Source organism: Dunckerocampus dactyliophorus, chromosome 2 (assembly GCF_027744805.1).
Source record: "Dunckerocampus dactyliophorus isolate RoL2022-P2 chromosome 2, RoL_Ddac_1.1, whole genome shotgun sequence".
Classification (NCBI taxonomy): Eukaryota; Metazoa; Chordata; class Actinopteri; order Syngnathiformes; family Syngnathidae; genus Dunckerocampus; species Dunckerocampus dactyliophorus.
The window spans coordinates 26,282,803-26,300,107 of NC_072820.1; the positions used below are offsets into that span (position 1 = coordinate 26,282,803).

Genomic DNA, 17,305 nt, shown 5'->3' on the forward strand with positions numbered 1-17,305 from the left:
TTACCCAATGTGGTAGACATAATAAGAGTAAATAAGCCATTTAAGAAGTAAGTAAAACTCCTGTTCGTGTGTGTTACAGTAAATGTGTTCCCTAGCATCACTTCTGGCCCTTGTTTCACCGAACACCAAAACCTAGTGGCCAATGTAGAATACTCCATTGGCCACTAGGTTCGAACACTTCTTCTGCCTTTTATTTGCTTAAATATGCATATTTTTATACGAACAATTGGCAGTATTCAACCATTAAACAGCAATACAGAAAAAATCAGTTCTCGGGTTAAGATGTAGACATCGCAAAACCTTTATTAACTGTGCAGGCAATGTTTTCAGTCCTGTGTTAACAATTTAAAGCCAGGTGTTAAACTCAAGGCTCGTGAGCCAGATTCTGCCCGCCATATCTTCTTATGTGTGTATAAATAATAAAATAAGACACTTATTATTTTATTTTGTTATTTTTAGTATTTAAATCAACATTTTATAGATATTTTTATTATTATTATTATGTATTTTTTATTTTTAAAATATATTTATATTATATTAAGTAAAAAAAATAATAAAATAAAAGACACTTACAATAAAATAGTTATTATTTTAATTTTATTGTTTTTAGTATAAAAAACATTTTATGTTACTATTAATGTTATAATAAATTTATTATTTATTTTTATTAAATTTAAAAATAAATGGTATTATATTAAGTAAAAATAATAAAATAAAATAAACAATCTTTCTTGCTCAGTGTATTTGTTCTGTCAATTTTTAAAATTTGTACTACATGCAGTTGGAATTATTTTTGTTTGTCGTCACACCCCATTTCAAATTAATTATACAATAGCAGAATAATTTACTCAAATTTCTGCTTGTCCTTGACCTTGACTTCTGAGTTCATTGTAAGTGTGTTGGCAAAACAATACAAACTAAATGAAAATGCTAACAATCAAATGTGTCATGACATCTTGAGGTAATGATAGTTAAGTATATGGTTTCTGAGTTACAGGCTGCCCACTGAGGGTGCCACATAAATTTGATGTGAAGCAAGTGTAAAAAGAAGCTAAGCACTGTTCATGGTAGAAGGCAAAAACAACAAACCAACATTCACATAAAAAGCCACATAAGGCCAGAGAAAAAGCTCAAACACATATGATTGACATCCTGCAATGACAACATTGCATACTTGGTTTGTGCCACTTTTAGAGGCTGATTTTACCCCACAAAGGATGGCTGACTTTTGAATTGTACAACCTCAGGGACCCATTCAGGCTGCATGGGAGTCGGAGTGACATGTTTTATTATTTTTTATTGAAAGCGTGAATATGAGAGCGCATCTAAGCGAGTTCGCCATCTGTTAATAATGTCCTCAGGCCCGCCTTGCTGGGGTGTGGGGGGGCAAGGCGCACTGTCGGGGAGGTCTTGGGGGAGACTGAGTGGACGTGTCGTTCTCGCTGGCAGCAGCGTTTCGTCTCAGCTTAGCTCGATGCCTGCGGCCATGTTTGTGCACGCCTTGAGAAAATATTGGATCGGCATGCAGTCGGGAAGGAGTGCGGGGAGGGGCTCAAAGCTGACTCTAGTAGCGGGACACCCCTCTTCATCACTCATCAGGCGTTTATTTCAGGACTGAGGTGCTACCCACACGGAAATGTTTTCAGGTCAAAACGGCACACTATCGTTTCAGCCTCTCATCCACACAAGAACGGCGCATGCGTTCTTTCTTGTTCTATGGTTTGTAGTTTCACATGGTTCCGTCTGCAGAACACAGCGCCACATGTAGGTGTGCCTTGTGTATTACATCGTTTTCACTCAGTGATGCATTCCCGTCTAGATGCAACTATATACTAATCCAGCACAGTGTGGACGCAACTTTTTTTCAACCCGCCAAAAAAAAAATCCCGAGAACATTCCTGTGTGGACAGGGCCTGATTGCATGCTTCTGACCTTGTGGGAAGCATAAAACAATTGCAGAATTATTGTTATTTTCATACCTGAATTTGTGGATAACTTGGTTTTACGATAACATCAGACAAAAACCGAATCGTACAAAAACCGAAGCGATTTTTCCCACTGGAAATCATGTAAATCTAATCCATTTCCAGACACCCAAAATATGAACAAAATTGAATACTCTTATTGGCGATATGGCGATAAGCGGAGAGGAAGGAGGGGAGGGGACGTGTTTCTCACCTTCTTTATCAGATTGCTGCCACTTGCAACTTTCTTTGGCCCCATGGTGGGTTATTTTAACAGTCGCACTCAATAAAAAAATGCACGGACAGCGCGTCAGCAACGCATAGGGTGCTTTGTTTGAGCACTCCATTTCACAGAACGATACAGTACAGGGCAAACGTACTACTTTGTTACGTGTAATATACCAAAACTGCACAAAATTGTGGCAACATTTTGGTGAAAATTTTCATCAAAAAACAAATCACACAAAAACTGGGGCGTTCAAAAATAAAGGTTTCACTGTAATAATAATAATATTTGATTGGATTTATGGAGCACCTTTCTATTCCACATTATTTCATTCACTCTACAGCAGGGGTGTCCAATGTTTGGCCCGGGCTGTTATTTTATGGACCCTTAGTGAATTTAGAATATAATTTAAAAAGAAAACTAAAAAAAAAAAAAAAAACAACAATAGCAAAAATGGAAAAATTGAAGAATGAAGTAAAAATATTAAGGGAAAAAAGTTGTATTTACAAGAAGCACGTCGTAATATCGCTGCACAGTGACCGTGAGACCGTAACCACAGTGAGTGGTTAGCATGTTGGCTACACAGTCAGAAGATCTGGGTTTGAATCTCTGTTGGGCATCTCTGTGTGGAGTTTGCATGTTCTCCCCGTGCATGCGTGGATTTTCTCCAGGTACTCCGGTTTCCTCCCACATTCCAAAAACATGCATGTTAGGTTAATTGAAGACTCTAAATTGTCCATAGGTATGAATGTGAGTGTGAATGGTTGTTTGTCTATATGTGCCCTGCCATTGGCTGGCGACCAGTCCAGGGTGTAATCCGTTTCTCGCCCAAAGTCAGCTGGGATAGGCTCCAGCATACCCGTGAAAAAATTGGAAAAATTGGAATATTATGAAAAACAAACAAAATAAAGAATAAGTTGGAATTTTGGGGAAATTATGTTGTGATAAAAGTTATAATACTACAAGAAGAAAGTCAAAATATGAAGGGAATAAAGACATAATTACAGGAAGAAAATTTATAAGAAAGAAGTCGTAATAGTTGGAAAATTGAAAAAAAAAAACAACAACAGGAGAAATGGAAAAAAACAGCTACAATTTTACGACAATAAAGTAAATATATTAAGGGAATAAAGTCATAATTACAGGAAGAAAATGTATTATAAGAAAGTTGAAATAGTTAAAAAAAAACAACGGTAGAAATTGAAAAAAAAGTCTTCATAACATGAAAAACAAACTAATGAAAAAAGTTTGAAATTTGGAGAAATTAGGTTGCGGAAAAAGTTATGAGAATAAAGTCAAACTCTTAAGGGAATAAAGCCATAATTATGGGAAGAAAATTTGTAAGGAAATGGAAAAAAACAGCTGAAATTGTATGAGAATATATTAAGTAAAAAGTAAAAAAAAGTTGGAATTTACAAGAAAAAATGTGCATTACAACAGAGTTGAAATATTTAAGAAAAAATGTGTTATCTTTTTAAAAAATTCTTCAAAATTCTAAAAAGTAATATTATGACAAAAAACAAATAAAGTCAAAGGAAAATTAGGTTCGGAGAAAAATGTTATAATATTATAGGAATAAAGTCAAACTAGTACGGGAATAAAGTCATAATATTAAAAAAATAACATTTACTAAGATTATTTAAGAAGAAGAAAAAAACAACAGCAAAAATGGGGGAAAAAAACAGCATAGCGTGATAGTAATAAAAGTCTTTTTCACCTACTTGTATATGACAAAGCTGAGATGCAGTTTTTTCTTGAAATATATATAACTTCTTAGCATATCTACATGGGTTGCTTTACAAAATATCAAAGTGGCGAAGTTGCATCATTTCACTTTCACTATGTAGCCCTTGCTGAAAAAGTTTGGACACCTCTGCTGTCCAGTCACACGCTATTTGTCCTCAGTTTGTTGTCAGTGCATGACAGACAAGTGGAATATTTCATTTGTCGCCTTATTTTGATATTTTTTTCATTTTTATGCATGCTGTTATTACGTTCCACTGTTATTTTCCCTAAATAATCTGCTGTGAAAATGTGTACAGACCCAATACTTTTGACCACATATATGGAGAATTTTGTAAGGAATAAAGTTTGACAATGAGACCCCGTTGCTTGTTCATTATATGTGTAAAATGAGTCCCAGTGGTTGTGGAGGTGTTGTGGGGGTGTTTCATATTACTAAAAGCTATCAGACATATGAATATTTTTCATTTATGGACCAAAAAAACTGTTTTTCTTGAGAATTTATCACACTGATTTCTCCTCCTGCAGATGAGCCTCTGCTTTTTACAGCTAGCCATAAACATACTCAGTGTCCTCCAGGTTTGCCCAGGATGCTGATGATCAGAGACTACCAAGGCGCCCCCTGGCCCCCGTGCGGCCCCCCGCTGTGTGCTCACGCAGGCGACGTGATCGAGCTGATGTTCGCCGACCTGCACAGCTCCTGGTGGCAGGTGCGTGTCACTGGTCTCTCATCTCCACAGCTGTCACCCCTCTAAAAAGATAACACGTCACGGCTCAGCGGACCTCGCCGCACGCTATGTCTTTGCAGCAAAGTCGTGGGTTTGAATCTGCCCTGCGTGTCAGCCGTTACCACCTTTAGCTTGCAAATGAAATCACAGCGCCGTCGTTTACGACAACCAATTTGATCAAAGGTTATTAAAAAATATATAAATATAATTTGCATCATAAACAAGTGAAACCATTCTTGTCAGGGCATGCCTTTAGAGCAAGGGTGCCCAAAGTGCGGCCCGCGGGCCATTTGCGGAACAGGGCTGTTTTTTATTAGCCCGCGCCACGTTCTAAAAATATAATTGAACAAGAAAACTAAAACATACAACAACAGCAAAAATAGAAAAATAATAATAAAATAATAAAAATAAAGTCAAAATAGAAGAACAAGAGAAAAAAGTTGTAATTTAACGAGAATAACAAAACATAATATTATGAGGAAAAATAATGTCATTTTGGTAGCATGGAGTTGAAACATTAAAGAGAAAATAATTTTTTTTAAGTCATAATATGACAAACAACAAACAAAAGGGTTGCGATTGTGGAGAAAGTTATAATATTATGGGAATAAAGTCATAATATTACAAAAAGGAAACTTACAAAGACTTTAGAAACATTTTTTTAAAAACAGCAAAAATAGGAAAAATAGCGTAAAGGTTGAAATTCACACGAATAAAATCCTTTTTCATGTATAATACAAAGATTAGATTTTTTTTCTTTTTCTTTTCTTTCACAAAATATTGAAGTGGCCCTTGCATTCCTTCATATTTCAGTATGTGGCCCTCGCTGGAAAAAGTCTGGACACCCCTGGTTTAGAGTATATCATATGTATACTTTGGATCCTGCACCAACCCTTCAGACTAGAGCTGTCCTACTTAGTCATTGAGCATGAGCTGTCCAGTTGCAATGTTTTTCTTCTTCACTGGTTTAGCAGGTGTCATCTTGTTTTAAATGTGCATTACTGCCACCTTCAGGACTGGAAGAGAACATTATTAATGGTTGGATAGTAGGATGGGGGCATTGTCGGGCATTATTATTCTGCCTTGGTGGAGGTCAGACGCTCTTGCCTGTTACTGGGACCATTACTGTACAGTCATATGACACATGTGACATGAAATCATGGTGAATGATGTCACCCCTTAGTGTCTTTAGTTGATAAATTTGGAGTAGACCTGGTCTACCTTCTGGAAGTGCTTTTGGCAGCGCAGCACCTCTAGTCGAGGCCCATTTAGCAAGCTTCTCACAGGGCCCATAGTGCTTGACCTTATCTATTTTTGAAAGGGTGCTGATTTATCTCGCCTGTTGCGGCAGCAGAAGCAACCTCCCTGCCGCTAATGCTGACGCTCCAGTCACACGCCAGTCCTTGCCAGCAGCACAGCTGGCTGCTGTCCGTGTTTTTCCGTGTTGTGACAGAGGACAAAGCGGAGGGCGAGGGGACGGCTGCCAGGAGGGCGTGTTGTCACCACCAGGACCTGTCGCTGCAGCTTTGTCACTCTAAGTGGGCGGAGCTTATCAGAGGGGTTAAATCATATGTTTATTGTCGACACTGACGGTTAAAATGAGAAAAGCACTCGGTATAAGGCAGAACTTAAAAATATATACTTTCGTCCATATTCAACAGTGAACTCCAAACCTTAACATAACATAAATGAACAAAACTGTGTTTGACGAAAGACGACATGACTACCATATTTGACATTATCTGGCCTTTGGAGGAGCTTTTAATAACGGTGCAGCATCTCAAGGAGAAGTCCATTTAGCAAGCTTCTCGCAGTGCCAATAGCGTTTGACCTATCTAGTTTTGAAAGAACCGCAGCTTTGTCGCTGTCAGCGGGGGGAACTTATCTGAGGAGTGAAATCATATGTTTAATACTGACACTAACTTCAAACGAGAAAAGCACTCGGTATCCGGCAGAGCTCCCACAAGGTTCAACTGTTCTGTTGGATCTGATTGGTTAAAAAAAAAAAGCCACATTGTTAATAGTGTGTATAGTGATAAGTGAATTGCCGTCGTTAAGAGCATAGTAAACCTTTTTATGACTTTCTGCTTAGTTTTTTTTTTTAAACATAATTAGAGCCCTGTAGAATGAAATAACACCCCTATAGTCACCGATACATGCCTGTTACCCAATATGGTAGACATAATAAGGGAAAATAAGACAGAATATAGATTCACATGTTACCATTGGGAGAGTTTTTTGTTGTTACTTATTTACTTTCTGTTCTGTACTGTACAGTACTTCCTTTGGTGGCTATTGTCTCATCAGTGTAACCTTACTAACACATAGTGACCAGTGTAGAATACTACATATCATCACAATGTCTTCGAATGTGTCTCCTGAATGCTTTATATTTGTATTTTACCAACCACAAAACAGTGATGATTTATTAATTAGTATATTTTGAAGCCGTGATATTAGAAGGGCGAAGTGATGACAATATGTGACATGGGCCAGCATTCTTGATTCCGAAGGCTCTGGGCAGATTGGATTTATAAGGCAATGGACAAAAAATCTAACATACACCTACACGTACTGGAAGCTACCAAATGACGATGATAGACTTTTTAGTAGAAAAATACTAGAATTGAAGTTGTAAATGTAGGTGAGTGCTTCTGATAGAGGTTTTTCCAGCAGAGAAGGCTTTGCTGGCCCTGAAGAATGCTAATTCAATTACAATAAAGAAGTAGAAATAGAAACACTTGGCACTAAACCTATAAAGTTGAACTAGAGTGCACATAAGTAAGATGTATTTTTAAAAAGAGAAGACATTCATATTGTCTCCTAAGGTATCAGTAGTCCACAGAGGTTACGGCGAGAGACACAGAATCCGAACAGAAGCACTTGTGACGACAATTAAAACTCCGCAGGGTACCTTTAATCTTGGGCGTCCCCGGCGGCGCCGCAGGATGGAATTACAGCGCGTGGAGAATTCATACCCCCCGTTACCCAGAAGGCAATTATCTCTATCCCCCTGGCAGAACAATACAATCAATCACTGTAATTTCATTTGATCCTTTGGCTGCTGCCTGTTTATGCCACCAGAGTAATAAGTTTAATCTTTATCGCACGCTTATCAACGGCATAACAAATAGACGCAAAAAGCTTTGATGAAATGTTATTACGAGGAATGAATCATAGAGATGGTGAAAGATTTGCTCTCCAATTGAGTTACTGCCAGGCTTTGCACGCTTCCACCCCCAAAAAAGCATTTCAGCCTAATAAAGAAGAGTTGGGAGCGTAAACAGCAGGATGAAGAGCTCCACTCTTCACAGATTGACTTCATTTTCTATGCTAACTCCCACTAAAGTCTAATGACCATCCCTTTGGATTGATATTAACACTAAGAGATATACTCAGCTGGTGGAACAAGTTCACAAGAAGAATACAACTCACGAGAACGCAGACCTCCTCCAAGGCTTTTGTCTACAAGGTTGAAGAACAGCTGCAAAAATATGTATTACAAAACTTTTGTTTTGTGCGATTTCACGGTTCAAAAAGAAATTAACCACTGAAACTAAATAAAACTAAATAAAGTAAAACTGCTCACACCACCACTGTTCAAACTAAATAAAACAAAAAAAGGAAAACTACTCACGCTAACATGATTTCAGACACTTTGTTACAGTAAATTCCATTTTGTTTTTAAGGTTATTTATCAGTGATTATGGCACTTCAGAATTCCTCAAAGTTCATCACTGTACAAACTAAAGTAAAAAAAAGTCAAAGTAACACTGACATGATTTCAGACCCTTTGTTGAAGTAAGTTCCATTTCTGTTACAATTACAGTATAGCACTTTAGCATTCCAGAAGTTCATTACTGTACAATAAAACTGAAAGAAAGTAAAACTACTTAAACTTATGATTATTTTAAATGTTTTCCTTGGTCCCAGTAGGTAACCTTTGTGGTTCTCTTGTTAATAGATACATTACCGGTTGTAGAACACCCCAATTTTTCCAGTTATTTATAGAAATTCAAGTCGTTAAAATCCAATGACTAGCTTGAAATGGTACAAAGGTAAGTGGTGAAGTGCCAGAAGTTCAAAAAAGGTAAGGTTACCCAAAACTGAAAAATAATGTGTATTTCAGAATTTTAGAGCAAGGCCCATTTCAGTGACCACAAAATGGGTGAAAATTTAAAGGTGTTCTGCAGAAATGGAGGTTGATCAATCCTTGGCAGTTGGTGCAACTAATTCCTACAGGTGTTCCAAGTTCTGGAGTACTTACAGGATTCGGAACACACTGTGGTATTACAGTATACCCTCCTGAACATCAGTTGAACAGCATTGTACTGGAGAAAGTAATTTTTGCTACAAAAATGGCAAGAAAAAAGGGAATTAACAATGAAGAGAGACAGACGTCTTAACACTTAACAATGTAGGTTTTTCAAACAATTCGAAATATTCCTGCCATGCTGTTCTACTTCATTTGTATTTTTCTACACTGTTTTGTGGAACAATAACAATTGAAAAGGTTGTTGCTGTGCAATTGCACTGCCCTTCCACAAAGTTCTGTGGAAATGGGTTGTGTAGTTTTTGCATAATCATGCTAACTAAACAACAAAAGATGAGAAAATCAATACCTTTATTCATGCTTGATGGAGGTCATTGAAAAAAAACATGTTGGTAGATTTTCATATCTTCACATGCCTGCAGAAATACAATTGTTTAGTCTTTGAGCGGCTCTGTTTGGATATTCAGCGGCGTGAATAAGATCCATAATTTAGGGCTAAACGAGGCCCTTGTTGCGATGCAGTCCAAACGTAACTGCCGGCAGAGTCACAACCATAATTAAGTCAGGGCTGCAAATTAGATGCGCCGCTTGTTGTGCGCTAATTGCCGAGGATTTATCTGCGCCTGTTGGTGGGGAAGCAGAGGTGCGGGCAAGGGAGGGGAGGCGCGGTCGCTCCGAGACAAATTTAATGCGATTAACATCCAGTCGCCTTCGCAGGGCAAAATCCTGGCAAGCGGCAAGACTGGCTTCTTTCCAAGCGACGCTGTGAGGCCTTGCCCCTGTGTAAGTGTGCATATTTCTGCTGATCAATACGCCACATTAAGTGTGAACGCAATGCCTTTAGCAGCTAATGGCTACTATTGATGTCTGAGCCAAGAGATATGCCTTTCCATTATATTTCTCTACCTCTGTCGAGGTTTGATTTTAGCTGCAAGAATGTAGCTTGAATATCACATTACCAAGAATGACCTCCACGTTTCCAGTGCAATGAATGGCAAAATAACCACATTCTTTTCTGTGCCAGCTCCCAAAGCCCGTAGATTACTCTGCACAGCTCTGGTAAGCAATGAAAACTGACCACTGGCAAAAATAAAGCATCATTCTCATTTGTTTTCTCATTAAGTTGATTGTGTTTGCGGGCGGTTCAGGTTTGCAGGGCCTATGGAAAGGTACCAGGCTGAGGTGGAGCTCCAGGACCGAGGAAACAGCACCTATCTGGTCCGGCACAGGAGTAGAGAGTGCACAGAGTACGCAATCAGTATAAAGTAAGTCATCTCACGGCTTGGGGCTGTTTTAGCGAAAAAGGTTTTATACTTGAGGATTTATTCATAGACTTCCTTTAGGAGAAACAAAGATTGAACTTCCTGGATAGATCCATGGTAGACGGGTCTGTTTTTTAATAGAACAACCAAGATAGGTCAGCGTTTGATTGGATTTCACGGATGGATCCATGGTAGATTGATACATTTTTTGAAGGATGACTGAGATATACCTGTGTTGGATTAGATTTCCTGGATGGATCCATAGTTGAAGGATATTTTTTGATGGAACGACCAACACAGATCAGTGTTGGATTGGATTTCGTGAGTGGATCCATGGTAGAAGGATCTGTTTTTTGATGGAGCGGCCAAGATAGATCAGTGCTGTCTTGGATTTTCTGGATGGCTCCATAATTGACTGATATTTGTTTATGACTTGATTTGACTTCCGGAATGGATAAGCGAACAGAGCTTGACTGATCTTCCTTGAAGTACAGAGATTGGATTGGATCCACTTTCTATTGATTTGTATTTCTGATACAATGACAAAGATATATTGGATTGGATTGTAGTGGATTTCTAAATTAAGCCATATTTGACGATCTGCTTTATTGATTTGACTTCCGGACTGTATCCAGGCTTGACTGACCTGTCTGCTGTTTGGTATGTTTCATTGATATGGAACTTTTCTTCCTTGAACTTCCTGGAGCCATTAGTGTTTTAGTGAACATTGTAACTTGGAACAGGGTTTGACTGAACCTTCTGAATCCATTGGACTTTTTAGAAGTTTTAAATCTTGACTAAACCTCCTAGATAGATCTGTTCTCAACTAGAGTTTTCTGTTTGAATCACAATCTTACAATCACAATCACAATCAAATAGATCACAATCTTGTGGTCTTCATGTTTTGTGGGACTTTGAGTAGACTAAGAAGCGACTAAGATCGTAAGAATGCTATCAGATCCAGCACACATCTTCCAAGTAGTGACTTCAGCTAGAGTCAAGCATAGCAGCTAAAGAGCCAAACATTTTCCACATTGTTCTGTAAAACCTGAGGAATTGAGTGGTTTCCTATGTGATACGTTATGGTAGGAGGCTAGCTAATTGATTCAGCAGGCAAACAATTAATTAGTCAAGGTTAGCACATTATGCAGCACTGCTCCTCTCCTCGCATGGTGCTCAGCTACGGATGCTATTATGCAAAACACAATAGAGATGAACTGCCTGCTGCTTGAGGTGCTCATAGAGAAATCAGTGGATTACACACAAAAGGCAAAGCCTTTTAATTTTCCACCAATTGTTTGTGTCTTCTTCTGCAGAGAAGTCGCTTTGCATACTGATGACGCATGTGCTCCTCTTTGACAAACACTCTGGAAACTGTCTTTACAAACTCTCAGCACTTGCTATCATTTTTCATTTGTTGGGACTTTTTTTCCAAAGCTAACTGAGTCTTTTTTTTTTAAAGAAAGGTCTATATGACCTTCCATTTCTGATAAGTGCAAGAAGGAAATAATCATAAATAAGTACATCAAATAGTAAATGTTCTGTTTAGCCGGTGTGGACTGCATGCACGTAATATCCAAGCTAGGCCAGTAGTTGGCCATGTTATTATGTGAAGAAGATGTCACAAGCGGCGCAAGCCAGTGTATGGAACCCAAAATGCAGTGACAACCGTGGCAGTTAACAAAAGATTTTATACAAAAATGAGTCCGAAAATGGTACAGTCCAAAAACACAAAAATATCGGGACACAAAAAGGATAAACAAAAAGCGCTGCGAGAAAAGTAGCAGCAGGGAAAAAATACAATACAAAAATAATGGCGCTGCTGACAACCAAGCAGGTGAAAAAACTGAAAGCGTTGCTTAAAAACCAAGCAGGTAAAAATCTAACAACACGCTGCTGAAAACTAAGCAGGTGTATACTTTTCAAAGATGTATGTATCACTTTAAAATTTTACGCACTGTAAGTAAGTAATGTGGTGTTGTAAATGTAATGCCTTGAGAAGCATAATAAGTACGAAAAACACTGGCTCACTGTTGTTGTTATGACTGTACGTTTTCACATATTACAGACTGTCGTTGCCGTTTGGAAGTGATATTGCCATTGTACTGTATTTCAAGTTCCCATAATTACAGTAATCTTGTTTATCGCGCTTAATTGGTTCCATATAAGTGACTTTCCACAAAGTAGGATTCTTTATTTATAAATGCAATATTTTTGTAGTTACAGCATAGAAAAGCTTTTACAGCCTTCTAAATACAGCTTTAAACATTATTGAAGCCCTCAGACATGAAATGAAACACCCCCATAGTCACCTTTACACTCGTATTAACCAATATAGTAGACATAATAACAGAAAATAAGACATATCAGACCTAAATAAGACCAAAATAAGACTATAATAATAAAAAACAAGACTATAATATAGAATAATATAGATTCACACATGTTAGCAATGGGAGAGTTCCTTGTTGTTCCTCCTATGATTGGTTTGTACACAGTACTTCCTGTGGTACTATCAAAATAACATTACAGATACACATCATCACAACGTCCTTGAATGCATCTTCTAAATGCATTCTATTTGTATTTGCCTTAATTTAGCTGTTTGTATGCTTGTAAATGCTTCATTTAGGCAACAAATTCGTCAGAATTGCTTAAATATGCATATCTTTGGACTATTAAGAGGCCATGCTCAACCATGAAGCAGCGATGATTTACTAATTAATATATTTTTGAGACAGCTTAAAAGTGCTTGCAGCCGTGTTTGCAACACACCATGTGTGTGTAGCTTTAATGCCAATGAGCTGTGTTTGACCACGCCTCTCCAAGAAGTGCTATTACAGGGCTCGCCAACCCATCGATCGTGAGCTACTAGTCGATCTTTGGGTCTTTGCCGGTCGATCGCGAGATCATTTTGAAAAAAAAATTATTGTCACATCAGTGCCCTCACCTCCAAGAGAGTGACCAACACGCCCGTACGCCACCCCACTATCCAGGCAGCAACCGCCCCAGCAAGTTCCCAAAACCCGGCCTGAGGTACACTGGTAGACCAGCTCGCCTCATACACCGACTCGGTGGGCTGACTGTTGTAGCGCATTGATCAGCCCCTCTCTCCTCAATCTGCATCGCTCGCCCTCTACACTGAGCCAACAAGCCAAATAGTTGTGGTTTGCTCACGGAGCTGACGCCACAAGCCCAATCCCAACCAAGAGTCACAAAAGTAGGGGTGTAGGGGTGCCCAAAGTGCGGCTCAGGGGCCATCTGCAGCCCGTGGTTCATTGTCTTTGCATCACTGCAGAAACAAAATAAAATTTAAAAAACAACAAAAATGATAAAAATACAGTAAAAGGCACAATGAGAAAAAGCTGAAATATAGAAACCAACAACCAATAATAATCCATCCATCCATTTTCTATGCCACTTCTCCTCATTAGGGTCTCGGGGGCATTCTGGAGCCTAAGCATATATTGTATTTAGAATTTTCTCGGCATATATATATCCTGCTTGTAGATCTTGTGCAGGTCCATGGCCGAGACCAGGGATCTTGGTCTCGAAAAAGTTGGTGACAACTGTGCTATTGTGTACTTGATCCACTTCTGACATATACAGTAATTTGGTGGCTTCACCCTATCACGGTTTTTCAAAAATATATGAATTAATAAGTAGGGCTGTCAAATTTGAATCAGATTAATTTGTTTTTAAATCAATCATTATTAATCACGATAGCAACTATGTCTAAAATATGCCAATTTTTATTGTATTTAATTAACATAAAGATAAATGACAGGACAGGATTATATATAGTTGTATGTATTAACAGCTCCAAATAAACTGAATATGTCTATCTAAAAGATACCACACAAGTCTGAAAATCTCTTTGTCTAACACTAGTCTCACTAGTACAAGCGCTTACAAGCGCTGACAGCTGCAAGCAAGCCAAGCCGATCGGCTAACTGCTGAAGTTCAAAGTGTTTACGTAGCAACAATGCCACGCAAAGTGCAAAATGATACTGGCCCTCGAAATCTGGGTCCACAATCAGAAACAGGGCCAAATACGCTGTTGATTAGAAGGATTTGATATTATATAGCACCTTGAAGGATGTAATGAAAGAGCAACTGAAAAAGCAACAGCAGGAAACTGTAGCACAAACTGTAGCACTAATAAGACAAGATCTAAGAGATCTGCAAACACAGATTGGAAATGTACAATCACAGAATGACAGCTTCAAGAGTACCTTCTCTGAGATCCATGATGCAATCAAAAACCTTAGGGAGGAAAATAGAGCAATGTGAAATGATATTACAGGATGAAATCAAGGTACTACAAGATGATAACGCTGCCAGGGCGCTGCTCTTAAGGAAGAGAAAGAAGCAAAAGAAAAAAATAATTGCACAAATGAAGAATAGTGGATCACAAAGCACAAATGAACGATGTGATCCTGACGGGGCTCCAATTTATACCCAAGTGAAATACCAGGGCAGTCTAGAGGAGTCCTGAGGAGAACCAGATGAAATGCATGTTGCTTCAACGGAGGAACATCCGGAGCAAAATTACTACAATCAAAGGAGGTGGATGTACTTATCGACACCATCGATACATGTGTTCCATTGTATAGCAAAAACATCATCCGCCATCGTCATCGTCAAGTTCGCCAACAGAAAATTCGAAACCACTCTATTGAATTAGAGAAACAAGCTGAAAGGTACAGATGTCTACATCAGTGAACATCTGACAAAACACAACGCTTACATCGCCAATAAAGCACAAAACTTGAGGAAGCAGGGAAAGATTCAAGGTACTTTGAAGGCCAACTGCAAAATCTACATCAAGCTAAATGGAGGACCACAAGAGGCCAGAGTGCTTGTTGTCAAAGGGATCAAGGATCTGGATAAATATTAAAGATCACATCATCATGACAACAAGAAAAATGAAAGATACTACCCATAAACAAAGAACGGCGCAGTTGGAAAGATTTCATTCATCAACATTTGACATCACTTGCAAGGGCCTTCTCAACAAGAAGTACTGGAATTAGGAACCCATGTATCTACATTCAATGACACAATACAACACAAAAGATTGCAGGACAGGAAGACCTGAAAGTGGATCCGGACAACAGCAGACGAGGGAACGTTAAATTATATTTTGATCTACAAACCTTAACTATACTGTAACAGTGTTAACATTGTGATCATTTTGTTACATTATTTCAGATTAGGTAAAGGGTACATGTTGAATAAGTAAACTAATGTATTCCCAATTGATGTGAAACGAAGAGCAGTTGGATTAAATAAGACGTGCTTATTGAAGCTCATACCTTTTGGACATGTGGAATGGTTAATTGCAACATGAAGCATTCCAATGTAACCTGTATGCATGTTCGAAATAAATTGTTATTTCATGTCTAGAGGGCTCGAATAATGTTAAAAAAAAACATATTTAGAAGATTGTCAACAGTTTTTCTATGCTGTAATTACCAAAATATTCCATTTATGAAGAAGAAATCCTACTTTGCTTATATTCACTTAGCATGGTCCAGTCTGGAACCAATTAACCACAATACACTGTAACTCTGCAAGGCTAGAGTTTATCAGTATTGCTGCCACATATCACATACAACATAGTAACATTAAGGAGTGGGACAGGAGGACACAAACGATAGCCACACTAACATTGCTATGTGATGCTAAAGTGCAAACATTACACTCACATATTAACATCATCACGTTAGGTTAGCATATTTTTTTGTAGCTGAGCAGTCCAGGCATGTCTAGCGAAGCCTGCGCAAACAAGTGAGGTAATGATCGATTTTTCTCACATTTGGTGCTCATAAACAGAGTCCAGGGGGTAATTAAACACCAAATTTGACCGTATTAAGGGCCACTAAATCCTTAGATCCAGCTATTCAGCTAGTGACACCCCATCAGACTCACTCCCACCAATTCAAAGCTTTTGAACACCAGTCCTCAGTGGCGCTTGATGTCTTTATCAGGAATGGCCGTTTTGCGATAAGGGAGCTTCACACGGAGAGCTGCATCTAATCAAGTGGAGGTGTCGAGTGGTCAGTTTTGTGTGGCGAGTGATACCCTCGTGAGGGAAGGAGGGAGGAAGAGGGGAGCAAACGTGTCTCATCTGTCTTTATGTGTTATGCAGCACATAACTCAATAGACATCAATAATGGATGCTGCAGCATGTATTCATAATGTATCAGTGATTTGGCAGTGTGACTGAAATTCCACTCAGCTGTCGTACACCAACCGCACACAGGGAAATTTACAGTGAATCCAACATGCAATGTACAGAATGATGAGCTTTTTCCATTTCAAGGTTAGTTAGAATTGGGAACATCAGCACTTGCTGTCAGGGCGCCACAGCAGAACAATTAATTGGTGATATTATCATGGGCATGGTATCATGGGCATTTCACTTGACGTTCACTGATGAGGCTGAATGATGATTTCTTACTGCTGTGAGTCAAAGCTTATTATTGAGCAGGCAAACTGAGTCATGAAATCGACCTATACATTCCTATACATTCATACTTGACGCTATGAAGTGATTTGGATGATTAGACACAATCCTTAGGAGTTTGGTCTTACCAGGGTTTGTCAAATTGCGGTCCACCGGCCACTAGTGTTACCCAAGATACCTTGGGTTGTCCGTGATTGACAAAAATGAAACCACCAAAAAAACTTCTGGTTATTTTTTTTTTATTTACACCAAATTCCCCACAGTCCCAGCAGGAAATCCGGAATGGTCCAAGTCAGTAGCGAGCGGTGGTGACAGACCTTCGTGACTTTCAACACGGAGGCCGGCCTGACGTTGAAGCGTGTCTGGCTGATTAGCACCCCATGTCTAATTCATCTCGCTCAGGTTCAACGACAGAGTCAAGCACATTAAGATTCTGACCAAGGATGGGTGCTTTTACATCGCAGAGAGTCGACACTTCAAGACCGTGCTGGTAAAAAATTCTCCATAAAGCGTGAAGAACGAGTAGAATCATGCACGAGTGCAATGGTAAAAATGTTTTATTTGAATGGGTTTATATTTGCTTGTTTTGTTGCTTCTCTGATATTATTATACTCTTATATTGTATTTTAGTCAATTG

At 38.7% G+C, this 17,305-nt stretch overlaps 1 protein-coding gene across 5 annotated transcripts in view; it reads left to right on the top strand.

Annotated features, from left to right (window-relative positions):
* The window catches only part of LOC129194948 (guanine nucleotide exchange factor VAV3-like), a 71,184-nt gene that overhangs the window by 34,966 nt on the left and 18,913 nt on the right, over positions 1-17,305 (top strand). For 2 of the 5 annotated variants that reach the window (XM_054800517.1, XM_054800526.1), the window contains exons 20-24: positions 4,513-4,643; positions 9,652-9,717; positions 9,959-9,993; positions 10,083-10,199; positions 17,071-17,158. In XM_054800517.1, coding sequence (XP_054656492.1) covers positions 4,513-4,643; positions 9,652-9,717; positions 9,959-9,993; positions 10,083-10,199; positions 17,071-17,158 — 437 coding nt within the window. Of the gene's footprint in view, positions 1-4,512; positions 4,644-9,651; positions 9,718-9,958; positions 9,994-10,082; positions 10,200-16,931; positions 17,032-17,070; positions 17,215-17,305 lie in introns of those variants that run through there. The other 3 variants (XR_008573833.1, XM_054800542.1, XR_008573837.1) reach the window with 3 other exon arrangements.